Genomic DNA, 17,406 nt, shown 5'->3' with positions numbered 1-17,406 from the left:
TCAAAGCTCTGGCGCCAGCAATAGCAGCAATAGTAGTGGCAGTGGTAGTAGTGGTGGACATACATGTAATTGTAATCAAGAATATTCTGTGCCAAGACTGCAATCCACCGGTAAAACCGATCTCTTAGTTGATATGCTTTACGATAAACCAAAACATATTCAGCACAAGATGTGTAATATTATGACCAAAAGAGAACAAATGTCATTATGTAGTTGTCATCTGAATTTGTTGGATCAAACAGTCGACACCAATAAAAATACAGTTATACTAAACACTGATTCAAAAACAATTAATTATAGCCAACTTAACAACTCTAGTCATTTATCCGACGTGTCATCAAAGGATTTAAATGGTATTAAATGCCATCAAATTATTGAGGACTACGGGGAACAGCATTACTCCATTCCCCGCACAGCTCTCGCAAACATTTACTTAAAGGTAGTTATTGTCAGTTAATTGTGTCGAAAAATAATTGCCATTTTTGCTTATATTGCTTAATGCAAATCAACTTAATATCCATCTCTCAATTTAACGCCTATTGAAAGCTTTTAACTCAATTAAATGGTGCTTTAAATTAATGCATGAATTATCATTATAATTAAAAAAGATTTTATTATTTAGTGATTTTACGATAATTTTTATTGTTTTTTAGCTATGTGGAATTTAATTTAAAGTAATATATTATATTAGCAAATTATATATTTTTTGCAAATCTTTATAAAATTTAATTATTATTATAATTAATATATTTTATTTTCCTATATTACTAGGAGTTAAAGCAATCTCAGCAATGTTTGACAAAAAATATGGATAACATTATAGGAGAAACATATGATATCCCCAGAAAATTTCAGGTAATACTGTAGATAAGTGTAATAATTGATGAAAATTGCAATTTATTATATTAACTGTCAATTTAAATACTAGGAGTCAATGAATGGTTCAATGAGTGAATCAATTATAGACAACGTTTGTCATAGTTTTATATCAACGGCAAAACATAAAAGACAAAGCAATTCATGCAATTGTGAGAAAATATTGAATGATAATAATAATACAATTTTAGCCAATAATTCATATCACACTTCAGCTATCAATCACTGTACATATAATCTTCAACACAACTTGTGTTCACAAAATCAAATAAATACTTCACCAATGAATCCATTAACAGTGCAAACAATGTCGACAATTAGCCGACAAAACGACTGCAAATCTGATATTCACTTACCATTCAATAACTGTAATCATTGCAAAACTGTTGGCAATAGTTTGGGCGAAACACTGGAGAATAAATGCGATGAATGTATGGAAAGAGTTAATCAAATAAGTGATAGAAATAAGTTTTGTTTGAAAGAAGACAAACAACAACAGCCAACAAGTCTTCATAAGAAAGATAATTATATTAACATTCATTTTATACAATCCCTTCCACTCTATGAAAACATCAAATGTATTCAATTCAAAGATCATATAATTGATGGCAATATTAAACATAAGCTAAAAGATCGGTTGTTGCCTGAAAGCACTGTCCACATCAAACAGGAAGTACAGGATAATAGCGGTTATGGTAACTATGAGATGATGGAGAAGTTGATGACTAACCATAAGGATCTGTTGTTAGAAAAGTCTATAAATAATAATAATAATAATAATAACGAAAATAAAGTTTGTGATGACTATATGTTTATGTCTCCAACTATAATGACAGACAAAACTATTTCGGATGAATTGACTGTTTCTTCATATAAATCAATTCAAAACAATACAAATAATAATCCAACAATTCAGCGATTTTTGCGGGCAATAAATTCAAATAAAAACAAAAAATTGTTGAATACTTCACATGATATAAAAAGTGGTGCTATAAATGGTTTTATAAATATATTACCATTGAGTGAACGCTCAAACTCTTTTGAAAGAAAAGATTTGAAGTCTAAGATTTGCATATCAGTGGCAAAGACGACGTTATCGTCTTCATGTCCGTCATCACCGGATCTCAAATCAAAAGGTGGTCTTAGAAGTCAAAAATTGTTTGTCGACTCAAAAATTTCAACGAATAAATCAATTGAGAAATCCTTTAGTATTGATGATCTATCGATCGCAAAGTTATCTCACATACAAACTCATTATTATAGACATTTGGGTCATAAACTGTTGTCATATAAGTCCGCCGATTGTCTTAAACAAAAACAAGATTATTACCATTCATCTGACGAGGATATCTGCACCGGTAGTCAAATAACAGTGCTGTGCGCCAGTCCTGTCAGGAATTCCTGTTTCATAGAGTCTAATAAATCATTAGATGAAATACTAACTGAAAAGTGTGATCCACTCAACAATTCTTCACAAATAATTCTTCAATTTTGAAACATTTACACAAAAATTTACATTAATTTAAATAATTTTAAAATGTAAAGAAATAATAACTTATAAATTTAATATTATCACAAATATACATGTGATTGTTTATAAATTTTAATTAAAAGTTTGTATATTTATATGTCAAATAAAAAAATCAATATATAAGTCAATCAAAATTATAGTCATTAAAAAATTGTGGTAAAATTTTATATAATTCATATTTATACATGTACTACTAGTTAACATACATAAAACATACTCATTGTTTAATTATTACATTTGTACATATAATACATTTTTATTGCTAATAATGTATATTTAATATCCAATATACACTTTATGTAATTTTTTGAGAATTTTATTTATATCATATAAATATGTATAATATTATCGGTAATGCAAATCTGCATTTCATAATATTTATTAGTATAAAATCAATTGATTATAGTATACATTGTTTGTATTGATTTATTTGCTGCAATATTTTTGTTGTGATATTTTATATTATTGTATTATATATCTTGAAACTATCCAATCATTTACTATAGATTTTATTACAGTAATATAAACATTTATTTGATACATTTTATTATATATTTACATTTTTTTGATAATTTTATTTATTAATTGGATATTATTTATAAAATTTTGTACATATATAAAAATAAACTTTAAAATAAAACTAATTGTCGTTTAACAAACAAATATCTACCGGTATTTAATTAATTATTATTATTAATAAATATGAATGCATAGAATATATAATATTTTTATTCAATTTTATTGACAAATCAACACTAAAATGTTAATATTAATTAAATTACAATATTTAAAATATATATAAATCTATAATATAGATTCTATATAAATATTCATTATAAAGTTTATAATGTACTGTACATACGGTAAGATACTTTTTAATTTTACAAAATTTAGACGCATTTATATTATTTTTTGAATAATAGTTATATTATATTAATAGTTAAATTGAGTTTTTTCTCACATATGGAAATGTGAGTTATGGGTAAATAATGCGAGTTTTCTCTCATATGAAAAATATAGCTTTTTACTTTGTATAATAATTTACCGGTAGTGCTCAATTATTACCAGGGGTGGTAAAAAATGAGAGTTTTTTACCATATGAAAATGTTATTTTTCATTTTTTCTGAATTCCATATGGGAGAAAAAAACACAATTTAACGGTATATAAAATCTACTAATAAATATATTATCAATATTTACAATTAACGTAATAATATTTAAAATTATTTTTACCGGTAATGCCTTGAAATAATAATTACAGAAAACCATTTAAATTAATTCACTATCTATTAAAAGATAAATAATTTTTAAATAAAATTCAAATTAATAATTATTCAATCATTTGTTGCTTAAATAAATACAATTATAACTTATAAATTGTGAATTAATATTTTTGTTAATATAAAATAATAATATAATAAAAAATATCAAATTAATGGTTAACACGACGGAAATGATCGTTCAAAGTCTTGTTTAGCGATTGTAAACTTATTTCTGATTAAAAACGAAGCGACCACTTGTGCCACTTTGTCGGGTACGTCCTCATGAACTGTATGTCCACATTTGGGAAGCACCTGCATCTGAAACTTGCCCTGCATTTGACCGACAGTCAGTGCCCGATCTAAACGGTCAATTCCGGCCAACAAAAGTAACTTATAATTGGCGCGACTATTGAGAAACGAATTGGACAAGTCTTCAAACCATTGACTCCAATATGGCTCAGATTTAAACAGATTTGTCCGCCACGTATAGCCACTTATCTCTGGCGTCTTAAATACGTTAGTCGGAGTGTTGGCCACTTCCTCAGTAACGTTATCTTCATCTTCTTCTCTAATGTCAAATTCAACGCTTTTATTGTCCAATACATGTGAACCACTTTGGCTTTGGTTATCATTATGTAGATTGTCTTCAAGTTCTGTAACTGCTGTCAAATTAGTCTTAACATTCTTGAGCTGTCCGGGCATCGAAAGTTTGGCCGCTTCTATATTACGTGTTTGACCGCTACGAACACACCATTCAATAGCTTTCTCAAGAGTTGCAAAACTTGTCGGACGACTTCTTAGAAATGACTGCATTGATTGCAATGCATCCATAGCTGTGCCCTCAACCACATCGATCACAATAAGACCAATAATACGGGGTATCAGCTCTTCGAGTAATATCGAACAGTGGACAGCAATGGCTCCACCCATACTGTGACCCATTAAGACAAGTGGAGGAATATTCTCCATCGGAAACAATGCAGTGATAACATTAAATATATCAGTAGCTAAAGTACGAACACTAAGATCTTCGTCGTTGTCAGTGAATGTGTTTCCGTGTCCGCGCAAATCGATGGCCAGTAGATGACAGTCGCATAACTCGTTCATCTGTTGAGCAAACGGTCCAAACGTGAGACCACTATAGCCTCCGCCGTGAATCATAACCACAAGCGGAGTATTAGTTGTATCGCTGTTGACTGACTTGTCATCGGTTCCCTTGAGATACACCCGAAAAGTTTGGTTATTAATGTTGAGATCACGTTTGGCGTCAAAATATCTGTCCCAAAGTATGGGACTATAATCGTAACGACTTTGTCTGCCATCACTTCTACCGGCTCTTGTTTGATGTGACCTATCGGTGGTGACCGCCATCGGCGGCAATCGGCGATTCATAATTTGTCGTTCGAGAGATGACATGGATTTGTGGACTAACTAAMAACACAAACAATGACTAAATTTAATGGTAAACAACGATATATAATATGATAATTGTCTTTAGATGTCAATCAATCAAAACTTTTATCTGTCATATCATTTGATGACAACATCGATGGTAAACAACAACTGAAATCAATCGTTGTTTTCATTCATTGAATGAATGTTTTAATTTTCAATTAGTTAACTAATTATTACTAAAGTATTGAAAAAATTAATTAATATTTTAACACATTATCCAAATTCAATGAATTTATTTCATATAAAGTATTTRATAATAAAAATACATATTTTTAATATTATATCTCTTTATTAATACTATAGTTATTATTGTAGAGATACTTGAGTTTACAAATTACGTGATAATGTTTTTATCATTTATTCAAATTTATAATACATTTATAATTAATTAAAAATATATATCAATTCAATAATAAATAATTATCTAAACTATTAATAATAATAACTATAATTTGTGTGATTTTTTATAATAAWTATAATGAATAAAWTRTTWAATAAAATTATTTTTTTATCAAATTATTAAACTTTTACATTATTGTACTGTTTATTATGCATTACTTTAATGTATTAATACTTATTATTATTATTATTATTAATAACAAAAACATTGAAAAGTTATTTTTAAAAGTTTTTATGGTTTTATAATAAGTTGTTATTATTTAGTTATAGTTATAATAATAAGTACTGTAATCACTAATAATTAGATTAATTTGTAAACAATTAAATGTTTTGATTGAATAGAGTTGACCAGTGATGGCATCAATTGATACTCAAAGTGACCATAAATTAGAGGATGTCGTCGATAGTCAGCCAAAGAGTGGAGAAAATCTCAAAAAGTTGTCGTCGGATGAAGAGTTGGCCCGATTAGGGCTCAGACCTAAGTATACTATTAATTGATATAATATTTTGATAAGTTTGGTAATAGACTGTCCTTATAATCCATGAGCTCATCATATGGTGATCCCTGCGATTGTCTTTGTTGTTCATTCATGATTAATATCTGTTGTCTGCCGACTGTAGGCGGGCCTCCAGTGCTACCAAACAAATGGTCCGACCGTAAAGGCGGCAAATATAATAGGGATCACAATAACTATCATGAYTTTCATGACCATCACAACGATGAACATAACGACGACAATACTTTTGAATGGTTGGACAATTTGGCCACTAATGTAATAGGAAGTAATGATAGTGGACACGGAGGTCATTATGGACATAGCGATTGTGGATATACAGATGGAGGTGATGGCGGAGGAGGGGATTGTGGAGGAGGTGGTGGTGGAGATGGAGGAGGTGGCGATTGATTGACATATTTATGTTTTTTACTTTAAATTTGTATTTTAATTACCGGTAATATATATATTTTTAAACATATGATATTATTTTAATATATTTTATTATTTGCCAAATTTTATAATAAAAACTATACAATATTTAATAAAAATAGATAATTTTATTTAATTATTAAAATTATACACATTATCTGTCAATACAATTGAATGACTAGTTGTCCAAAATTATATCAAACAATTTTATAAATAAGAAAACAATTTATTTTTAAAAATTAAAATATTTATACTGTATATATTTATAATTATATATAATATTTATAATAACCAAGTTTATAATAACTTAATTTATATATCAAATTGTTAGCATTAATTGCAATGACTGGAAATACTTACCCATAATTTGATTGGTATTGAAAATAGATATTTAAATTGATAACTAAAATGGTGTCCTTGTTATATGTAATAGTTATCTTTCACTGGCATTCTTCCACTTATCATGGTCATCTTTACGGGCCTCGGGTGTCAATTGGTTTCTCATTCCCATTAATACATTGGACGCCCCCTGAGTGACGCCAATTATAGGTCTTACCAAACTGGAAGGTATGTTACGCATGACACCGCCCACAGCACTTGGGATATCTTCGGCCCCTTTACTGGCGGTAACCATATCTCTGACTGCGTCGTGAAGACCTTCTCTGACATATGCATATCCCACTGATATGCCTTCCCGTAGATCTCTTGGTTGTGCATTCAACGCAATAATTGCCAGTTGTCTGTGTCCGGGTGTGGGAGGAGTGACCACATCGTGAGCAAATTGAGCTGCACTTTGAATTAAAGTGACGACTCTATTGGCTAAATCAAGGGTTGCCATAGCTGTCGATGACGAGAATGAATGAGCACCTCTTTGGATRCCACGAACCAGTCTTCTATCGCGTCGGTATTGATCGATAGGCATCCAAAACAAGTCCCGAATTCCTTGAACTGTTGTGGTTAGCAATTAAATTAATCAAATACTTATTAATAAATAGATTTAATGTATACAAACATAATTGAATAAAGCTATGCATCGGTCCGACGCCACCCAACAGTGACGGCAATTGATTTCTTTTAATATCTTTCGTCCATTCATTCAAAAGATAAGCCATTACTTTATCAAAACCAAGTAATCCGTGTTTATTATGCAATCTTTTTAAGCGAAGTTCACTTTGATTTAATTGAGCCAAACCTAAGAATAATCCTTGAAGTGCTCCCTAAACAACATTAAAATAATTTTAATAAGTAATCATTATTTAACAATTGTTATACAACTCATTACTCGCTCAAAGTCCAGATGCTTTCCGTGATAGTCGAGACTAATTGGTACGTCCGGTGCAAATGACAGAAGTCTAAAGAAGACTTTGTTGGGATCGTCACCAACGGAAAGTTGCGTTTTAGATGTACCGGTACTTGAAGTGGTCGATGTGACCGTCTTTTGTGAAATAGTGCTGGATGTGTCACTCAATGATGGCATAGATTCATCGCCAGTATTGGCGACAACCATTGTATTGAAAGCACTTTGAGTCTCCTCAGAGCCCATACTTGCGACTACAGTGGAGAAGAAGTTGCAGATAAAGATGAGAGTGTCCTGATCTATGTTAATCCGCAAAGGCTTTATAGATATTTTCAGTTCACATTCCTCTTTATTGTCCACCTCTTTGTTACGAAAAGTGGTGGCTTTAATGGAAAACATATTCATATGTTTTCTTCGTGGCATACTTTCCGAGTAATATTCGTAAAGCATTTTCTTGATCTTCGAAGCGACCACTTTATCGATAACCTCAATGTCCTGAACCATAAACAAGAATCGCCAGGAAAGTTGAAATTCTGGATCAAACGTCTCAAAAAGTGTCTTAACTTTGTTGAGACATATAAGAACACAGGTATCTGTTTGCCTCTTGAGTCCACCCATACATTTAAATGAATTTGAAGCTCTTGTTTGGCTCTGACCTCTCAGAGAATGAGGAGCTGACACAAGATCTATGTTTTCCCACATATGAACCGATCCTTCAGAGAAACGAACTCTCGGTTCATTTGAATAATACGTTTTGTTAGATTTATAGCTTTTATAACTTTTATTGTCTTCGTTTTTCTTGTCGACAAACGGACTGTCATTTTGAGTGTCGTCATCGAAATCTTTGCCATCAAATAAATGCAATATTAAAGTCATTTCCTCCAAAAGATATCTGCAAATAGTCGATGGAGTAATTTCAGGAATTAAACGCTGATGACTAATATTGAAATGATTTTCAATAACATTGATTGGCTGTTCAGTTAGGACACGAATTTGTGGTTCAGCTGTCATTTTGATTCCGGTGCCCAAATCATCGGCACCTAACACCCAGAAGTCACTCATATCCATTGGAGGACTTTCACAATTGGTACAAAACTTTGGCGGTTCGTCATCACTGTCTTCATCTTTTGTAATCATGTCTTCACTGTCTCCCATCGCGTCTTCCATTAATTTATCATCAAATGTCTTCTCAAATGGTGTCATATTGTTATCGGATATATTGCTATCAACACTGGCATTACTGGACGTATTTTCAGTAAGTGAACTAATGATTTGACACAACGCTGTAAAAGAGTCGGCACATACTCTCACATCGATTGCATTATTGGATACTTTAAACTCCAATTTGCCATCTCTTGAAAGCTTAAGATTAATATCAATAATACCCGTTTGAATAATACAGATGTAGTTCTTCAAGACTTCTGCGGCAGATTTGTTGCGTTTCAGGCAAAACAATGTTTCTTCGGCCATAACTTGTAGTAAAGTTTCGTTAGTGTTCTCCACAACCATTGATGTCATATAAATATCTTCAAACAATATAAGTGCAGTCCGTGTCGTCAAGTTTTCTAAAGCAATGGCACTGTCGAGCAAATTAATGTGTAGTTCAGTAATCACTTTAGGCGGAGTATATCCAATGACTACTTCATCAGTAACATTGATGAACTCCCAGAACTGTTCAAATACAGGCACTTGGAGTTCAAACATAGCGGCATTACTCAATTGAATCGCCAATTTTATCTTTTTCAACAAATCGCTCTCTCGTTTTATATCAAGTGCTAAACTGAACAAACATTTGGCCTCATTATAGATATTACCACAGATGACAGTCATATCCTGTGACTTGAATGAAACATTATCAGCACAAAGACATAGATTACTATTACTTTCACTTTTATCGCCGACTACGAGACCCAATAATAAATTTTGACAAAATATCTCTTCGTTTGTCTCCTGTTTGGAATCAATTTCAAAGGTGACATCATTTAATTTGACACAAAATGTCATAAAATTGATTCGATTGCTAGTGTTTGGCCCAATAAATGAATGAAAAGAAGAATTGGTAGAACTCGAGTCACTCATTGTCTTAATGCTAAAAAATGTGGGATTTGGTGAATTCATGTGCTCTTTGGTTACAATCAAATCACTAGTCAAAGGGACAAATGGTGTCCATAAAATCAAATCGTTACCAATTCTGTTATAAATCAATTCAAACTGATCCTTATTTTGAAAATGAATATCAACTGATGGCACAACTAAATCCAAATGCATTTGAGAGGAAGCAGAAGCAGTTGCCATATAGGTTTCCATGTGATCCCTATCTCCGGGTGTCAACACCTGATCGTTGTCATTATTATCTCTTCCAATCACTTTTCGTTTCACTTGAAACGGTTCGGTCACCGGCTGGGGAACAGTCTGTCCCACATATATTGAGTCTTCCATATCTGCTTCATAAAAGTTGTTGATGTCGTCCTCAGTTAACGTTGTGTCCAATGTTGTCGAAGTCAGTCCTAACCGAAACTTTAAACTAACCATTTGTTGCTCCATTGAATGTCCATTAATTATATTAAGATAATTGTCGTCTACTTTAAAATCAATCGCAAAGCTCTGACACTTCAATTCACCGCAATTTGGTTTTATGTTAACCGTTGATTCACAAAGTCTTAGTAGAAGTGATTCATTTCTGTTTATTGAAAAACTTCGTTCTTCATGTGGTCTAAGGTCTGGTATCGGAAACATGAGCTCTGCGTTAATATCCTTACAGTTGATATTAAGATTAAAATCCGATACCGTTTGTGAATTATTTTTATGTAAATTATAGTTAAAATAATTCTTATATCTCTCCATAAAAGTTAAATCTATTCGTAAATTAATTGAATCCAAATTTATAGACATATTATTGTCTTTTAGATTAAATCGTAAAAACGGTGAAACAATCATTTGATTGTTGTTCTTATTCCACACAAATTGTGTCATTTTATTGTTTAACACTTCACTGATCATAAGGTCTCCACAAGTGAATGAAACAGAATCTGTGTTGATATCAAGTGATAGTTGTAGTGATAGGAACCTCAAGTGATCGAAATCGTCTAAAACCTTATCAATAAATGAATTGATCCGAGAAAATGAGTTTTGCGTATCAATGATAGGCATTCCCTCGAATTGTGGCAAATTGTCGCCAGAAAGCAAACAGACAGTAAGTCCAGGTATTCTTAGATGACACAAGAACTCACATCGTTTACATTTATTATCTTTTGTAATCTTTATATCTTTGTCGTGGACTTTGTTCAACTCAAAGAACTGTCTCTCTTCTTCCAAATCATTAAGACCAGACCAAGTGTCAGCTTTTACTAATTGYGATGATATCACAGCATTTGCCGCTGATTTAGCACAACCCGACTCTAATTGCAACTGTTGTTCCACTCTTATGTAGTCCTCAGAACTCATTAGCTTTTCGCCGCTCATTGGACTTAACTGAGTCTGTARTTGTTCTCCACTTTCAAAGAGCTCAATCAATGTCTCCAATTGTCTGCTATTAATGATGGCTAATATATGAGAACCAAAGAACACCTGTAAATCAGTTTTATTTTCGTCAATCTTTAACTGTACTGAATGTCGTCCAGTGAGCCGACACACCGATACCGAGTTGACCAATATTTCAATGCCCTCCAGAGTAATAATTTTTGTAATAGTTTCGGGAATTATATTAACATTGCGTTCATTTTGTTGGCAATCACCCAATGGCTGTTCTTCTTCACACTTCATATGTTTGACGCGGACTTCAATTTGCTGTCCATCGCCTGTCTTTCGCGGAAAAACAAACTTAAACGACGTGTTGGTGGCCGACAATTTGAACCGTCGGAGCACTGAATCGATAAGCTGTGCAAACATTTCGAGACCATCAAACTTATCCTCCATGTGATTGTCGTTATCATTGTCTTCAGTGTTGACAATCTCTTCTGCGATTTGCATCGACGATGTCATCAACGCCGTCGATATGAGCGTTGATTCGCGCAAATCATTGCACTTATTGTTCGCAAATTTGCATAGATTTAGTGAAATCCCGTCAAAATGTATTGTCGAGGCGTCGGTCAATAGCGAAGTCCACGGGATAAACACTGACAGCTCATTGATTGAGCCCTCAATGAATCGGAACGAAGACAAGTGGTTTAATTCTTCATTAATGGTGTCCACATCGAGTTGCATGTGACGCACGGATCCCTTTCCCTGATAGAGGTCGAGACTCAGCTGATCCAGTGTCAGCTTCTCGAGCAAAAAGTGGCCCAAATATCGCTGCAACAGATACCTCAGCGCCCGCTTCTTAATGGACTCCGAGAGCCACGGAATGTCAAAGATGGTCATCTCTACGGCGCTTTTGGTGTGGCGGTGATGTCCACGCAATGGGTTTGGCACTCAACAGACTGACCAACTCTTTTACGATATCATTGCATCCGAAATGTTGATGTCTTTGGCGTTGTTAATGATTTTCGACAATATTTGTCACTCGTTTGTGTTGTTTTTGATCAAATCATTCGGTGATCTCTTTGTATTGTTTATTGTTATTGTCGTTGTCTTTGAAGACAAAGGACTTGTAAATTGTTAGTCAAAAAAATGAGTTAATTATTAATACAAAACAATAATAACAATAAAAACAAAAGTCATCTGATTTTGCCAAACATGACGTCATATTCAACACTATATTCAATGTATTTATTGCGCACATTATATGTTGAGTATTGACTTACAGTATGTTATGTTATGTTTATTCATATTATACTGTAGTTGTTATTGACATTGAAATTCAATGTCTGCTTATATTAAGCTATAATACGCAACAATACTATTACTAATACAGTGAGTATAGAGTTATACTATTAGTTAGAGTGTAATGTAATCCCATTTCAATGATATTAACATATTTGACAAACAATTATAGAAAATAATTTAATTGTAATAATAATTGTAGTAATAATTGTAACGATATATGAGAGCAATTAATTTTGTTTATATATTCACTATAATAGAAATAGACCCAAATTATTGTCTATATATTATATAATTATTACAACTATTTGTTAGTATACTGTATAACAATTTATATATACAGAGTTCGTCAACGAAGTGTCGGGTTTTACTGATTAGTAATAATTATTGATTAATAATAATAATAATAATAATTATTATTATTATAATTATGAATAAACTGAGAAAAATAAATATTGAACTGAAAATAAAATATTGAATACAATAAAAACAAATTATACTAAAAATAATAATTAAAAGTATAATTACAGAACTATTTTCAATTCTAACATTATTTCTAAATTTTTAAGATATTAGTTAGTTATTAAAGAAATAAAAAAACTAAAGTTAATTTAATTTTTAAATTGTCTAACTTTTTCATAATTATAACATACAGTATAAACCTAACTTTAAAAATATGATAACTGTTGATGATTTATTATGAAAATTAAGAAAATGTTTTTTAATAATAAATAATAGATTTTATAATTTTACTTTACTTTTAATTATTAGTTTTAGTAGTATTTGTTTTTGTTTTATTATGAAATTTTATTATTAATTTAATATTTATTTTTCGTGTTTATTCATAATTATTAATCAATAAAATTATTACTACATTAGTAATACTAATCAGTAAAACCCGACACTTGGTTGACGAACTCTGTATAAATATATAAAATTTATATATATCTATCTATATATATAGTATTAATTGTAATACTGTATTGAATTTTTTATATCTATTAATAAATTCCACATAAATTTATTATACAATTTTTATAGTGTGTCTTATAATTAATAAATTTATTTTTATAATCTCTTAACGTTTATTTAAATTTAAATATATTTATATAAAAAAATACGATAAAAATTAAAAATATAATTACTGACAATATAATAAATATTAATAAAAACACAGGTATCTATTAAAACAAATATTTTCATAATTAACTGACAATTGTAAAAAATAATAAATTTTCTATTGGAATATTACTATTAGAAATTATTATTTAAACTTTGTATAATATAAATTAATTGATAAAATGATAAATAATTAATTGATAAAATGATAAATAATTAATAGATAGATAAATAAATAATGATATAATTATAAATTAAATATAGTTTATATTAAATTGAATACAAGATTAGAAGTTTCAAAATTATTATTATATAAATAGCATATTATTTATTTATATTTTTAAAGTTAAAAAGTAATTTAGCTTATATAGTAAATTGATAAATGAATTATAAGGGTATATGTTAATAATAAAGGGACGGTATGTGACTGTCCATTCAAAGTAGACAATCCATTGTGAGGTATCTCACATTCGGTCTCCCAGTCATTCGGTATAAATTCTGTAAGACTTTTACCAAAATCTTCGGCACGACATTGACTTTGGGTTTCATTTAAATGACATAATTTGATATCTAATTCTCGGAAAATAAGTACAGGCGTGACGTTTGCGTAAAACAAGTGCACCCAATGCTGGCCATCGACCCGATGTAACTCAAAAACAAGTGCCGATCCATAGGATGGCGGATCTCCTGAATATAAGTTCAATGCCTGCAAAAGTGTTACCAAAATAGTRTCGTGTGTTGAATACACATAAACTTTTTTGGATGTGTCAGGAGTTTTGATGGCAGTGTCCATATTAGTAGTCAATTCTTTAAACATAAGACCACCTCTTAATCGTTGAACTTTTTTCGACGACCAGTCGTACTTAAAAGCCATTGACTCAAACTCTTTAAGTCTGTCGAGAGTGTCGTTTCCCAACTCTTTAATCCATTTGGGCACTGGCTTTGGGACATCAAAATTTATTTCGTGATTAATACTATCGTACAAATAATCCATTTGTCTTAAAGTGGTATAATTTTCACCGGTTTTGTCGTTTATTTTTTGTATGAAATTTTTGTTTTTCTCCATAAATTCTGTCACATCTTTAGATTTCATAATCTCTTCGTATGCTTTGTCCGCCGCCGGACAGTCACAGTTAGGAACTAACAAACCGTCTTTTGATTTATCAACCGTTTGAATGGCAATTGGCTGCCATATCTTTGCCAATTCATCGATCAAAGACCATACCCATCGTCCTTTTGGCGGATATAAGCCGGCGATCAGTGCTGAAGCACTTTCAATGCACCGATCGGACGCTGAACTTCTGATATAAGCGTTTTTTGGTGAATCACCCAAATAATTGCCATATCTTTGCCGTAACTGTTGTCCAAATGTAAACATACGTTGTTTACCTCTAGGGGTCAACTCTCCTAATCCATCGACCCATTGGTCACTTTTGTACGGATCGTTTCGATAAAAAGCTATTGGAGTTCTGTCGCCGTGTCTATGAATAATTTGCAATGAAATTAAAGTCGACGTATCAATAGGTTCACTGTTAATATAATTGTAACAAACAGTAAAATATAGTATAAATAGTTTATAAATCATTTTTATAATTAATTTTAACAAAAGTTTTACTTTACAATATGTTGCAAATAATTGTGTTTTAAAGAAAATAATTTCAATGTTCATTAATTTATAAGTATTATATTGCATTTTGATAATAATATCATACCGTTATATTAAATATTTAGAAACACATTTATTTTGTTTCTACTATTTATTGGTAAATCATTAGTAAATTATATTTAAATAATTAATAATTATCATATAATAATTATTATTTACTGTATAATTATTTAGTGTTATATTTATTATTTATTATAATTTTCATTTTGTGTTAAAATTAATTTTTATTTAATCATGTTGAAATTAAATATAAATTATTTTTAAATTAGCTTAATATGTATTATTAATATTAATAAATCACCTTGCATATATCTTGTTTTTTAAATATAGAACATATGATACAATACCATATGATTAATATGACAAAATATTAGATTAATTAATAAGTGCATAAGTTCAATTATTTTATTATTTGTAATTATTTATAATTTGATACAATATTATCTATATTAATAAAAACTACTTAAAAAGTATATTAAAATAATACTTTGAGTATATTTTGTTATTTTATTAAGTTATATGATATAACTTATATCTAAAGTTTTTTTAATTAAATACAAAATTCTTATTTTAAACATATCTAAAGTAATTAAAATAACAAAATTAAAAAAATATACTTTAAATACATTAAATTAACAAAAGGTTAAAATTGGACACATATTATATACAATTAAACACACATATAAATACCGTATATTAATTATATATATTTTTAGTGATTTAATTAACTCATTAAAAACGATATTATAATAATACCCTTTATTATCTTAAAATTAATCATTTTGATTGATTTGTTTTTTATTTAATTTATAAAACAATCTACATTATAAAAACAATTTAATATCACATAAAATGTATACTGTATTTTCTACTGTATATATCATAATTTATAAGAATATATGAATAAATAGTAATAATATTTAAAACTTTATCCGATTATTTATTTTAATCATATGTTTTACTTTATATATCGGTATAGTATTTATAAGAAACTATTAAAAAATGTTTTCGAGTTTAAGTGTGTCTTAAGCACAACGATCTTTACTCTCAGAAAAAATATAAATTTGTAATAATAATGATAATGAAAATTAAATTTAAGTAAATATAATGAATTTGATTTAGTGTATACAATATTTATATAATTAATTACTTATAAACTTACAATAAAATCTAATTTTTTCTAAATAATGTAATCGACATATATCTTAAATTATCATCACTTATGATTATAATAAACCAAATAAATGTTTATAAAGTTTTAGATTTAAAAATTAATAGATAAGATAAGTTATTGTATCGATTCAATACTAGATAATATCAATCTTAAACTAACAAAAATAAATCTATAATTTTAGTGTATTTGATTTTATTGTTTTACTCTAATATAAAATAGTAAACTAGTATAAAATAATTTACAATTACTCTTAAAAAATAACATATATTTTTTAACTGCAAATTAAATTCAAAAATTATAATTAAATTGCCTACTAATACATGATATATTGTTTAGAGATTTTTGATATATAATTATTAGTCAGAAGAGTTTTGAACAAAAAATATTAAAAATATAAAGTTTTAAAAACATAAAAAGTTTAATTTATCATTTATTTACTGACATTGAAAAAACTAATCGATAAAAATCTTAATTGTTGTATATTAGCGTGCATTATGTATTTGAAAATAACTATAAATTTAATTTAAAAAATAGTTTTCTTATCTTATGAATAAAATTCAGTTAAAATGCTATAAAGTATTTTTTCTTAAAAATATTTAATTGAAAGTTGAGTTCAAATATGTCATCAAAGAATAATACAAAAGAAGATAAAAGAAATTCAATAAATGACAGACAAAAGTCACAAAAATCGGATGAGACGATCAAAAATCAAGAAAATCACAAACAAAACAATGAAAGTCCAATAAGACAAATACAACCACAACAACAGCAAATACAAAGACAAGCTATAGTCCAACCAGTAATGGTTAGCCCTAATGTTGGACAACAATATCCACTTAACCCATTAATGCCTTTTATACAAACACATCCATACGGTCCTTATGGATATCCATGTCCAAATCCAATGTATCCATATTCACATACAATGCATCCATATTCA

General features: G+C 29.4%; 4 protein-coding genes across 4 annotated transcripts; 1 reads left to right on the top strand and 3 right to left on the bottom strand.

The window, feature by feature from the left end:
* Positions 1 to 3,834: 3,834 nt before the first annotated feature.
* LOC128964276 (protein phosphatase methylesterase 1-like) lies at positions 3,835 to 5,278 on the bottom strand. Its single transcript, XM_054310855.1, has one exon. It carries the CDS (start codon positions 5,083 to 5,085, stop codon positions 3,847 to 3,849), a length of 1,239 nt encoding a protein of 412 aa, XP_054166830.1. The 5' UTR covers positions 5,086 to 5,278; the 3' UTR covers positions 3,835 to 3,846.
* Positions 5,279 to 5,785: 507 nt separating this feature from the next.
* LOC128964288 (uncharacterized) lies at positions 5,786 to 6,467 on the top strand. Its single transcript, XM_054310869.1, has 3 exons — positions 5,786 to 5,805; positions 5,866 to 6,005; positions 6,071 to 6,467. The coding sequence occupies exons 2-3, from the start codon at positions 5,878 to 5,880 to the stop codon at positions 6,426 to 6,428; spliced, it is 486 nt and encodes a 161-aa protein (XP_054166844.1). The 5' UTR covers positions 5,786 to 5,805; positions 5,866 to 5,877; the 3' UTR covers positions 6,429 to 6,467.
* A 281-nt stretch (positions 6,468 to 6,748) lies between these two features.
* LOC128964267 (autophagy-related protein 2 homolog A-like) lies at positions 6,749 to 12,454 on the bottom strand. Its single transcript, XM_054310845.1, has 3 exons — positions 7,732 to 12,454; positions 7,462 to 7,666; positions 6,749 to 7,397 (listed from the first exon to the last, which is right to left on the bottom strand). Exons 1-3 carry the CDS (start codon positions 12,103 to 12,105, stop codon positions 6,883 to 6,885), a joined length of 5,094 nt encoding a protein of 1,697 aa, XP_054166820.1. The 5' UTR covers positions 12,106 to 12,454; the 3' UTR covers positions 6,749 to 6,882.
* A 1,566-nt stretch (positions 12,455 to 14,020) lies between these two features.
* LOC128964082 (prostatic acid phosphatase-like) lies at positions 14,021 to 15,283 on the bottom strand (the record flags this gene model as incomplete). Its single annotated transcript, XM_054310641.1, has 1 exon — positions 14,021 to 15,283. A coding segment is annotated over exon 1 (1,191 nt), but the record flags the coding sequence as incomplete, so codon positions are not given.
* Between the last annotated feature and the right edge of the window lie 2,123 nt (positions 15,284 to 17,406).

Source organism: Oppia nitens, unplaced genomic scaffold (assembly GCF_028296485.1).
Source record: "Oppia nitens isolate AA-2021 unplaced genomic scaffold, nextdenovo-longstitch-racon4-pilon3 scaffold8_pilon_pilon_pilon, whole genome shotgun sequence".
In the NCBI taxonomy this organism is placed as follows: domain Eukaryota; kingdom Metazoa; phylum Arthropoda; class Arachnida; order Sarcoptiformes; family Oppiidae; genus Oppia; species Oppia nitens.
This window is presented reverse-complemented; position numbering and strand designations above follow the sequence as displayed.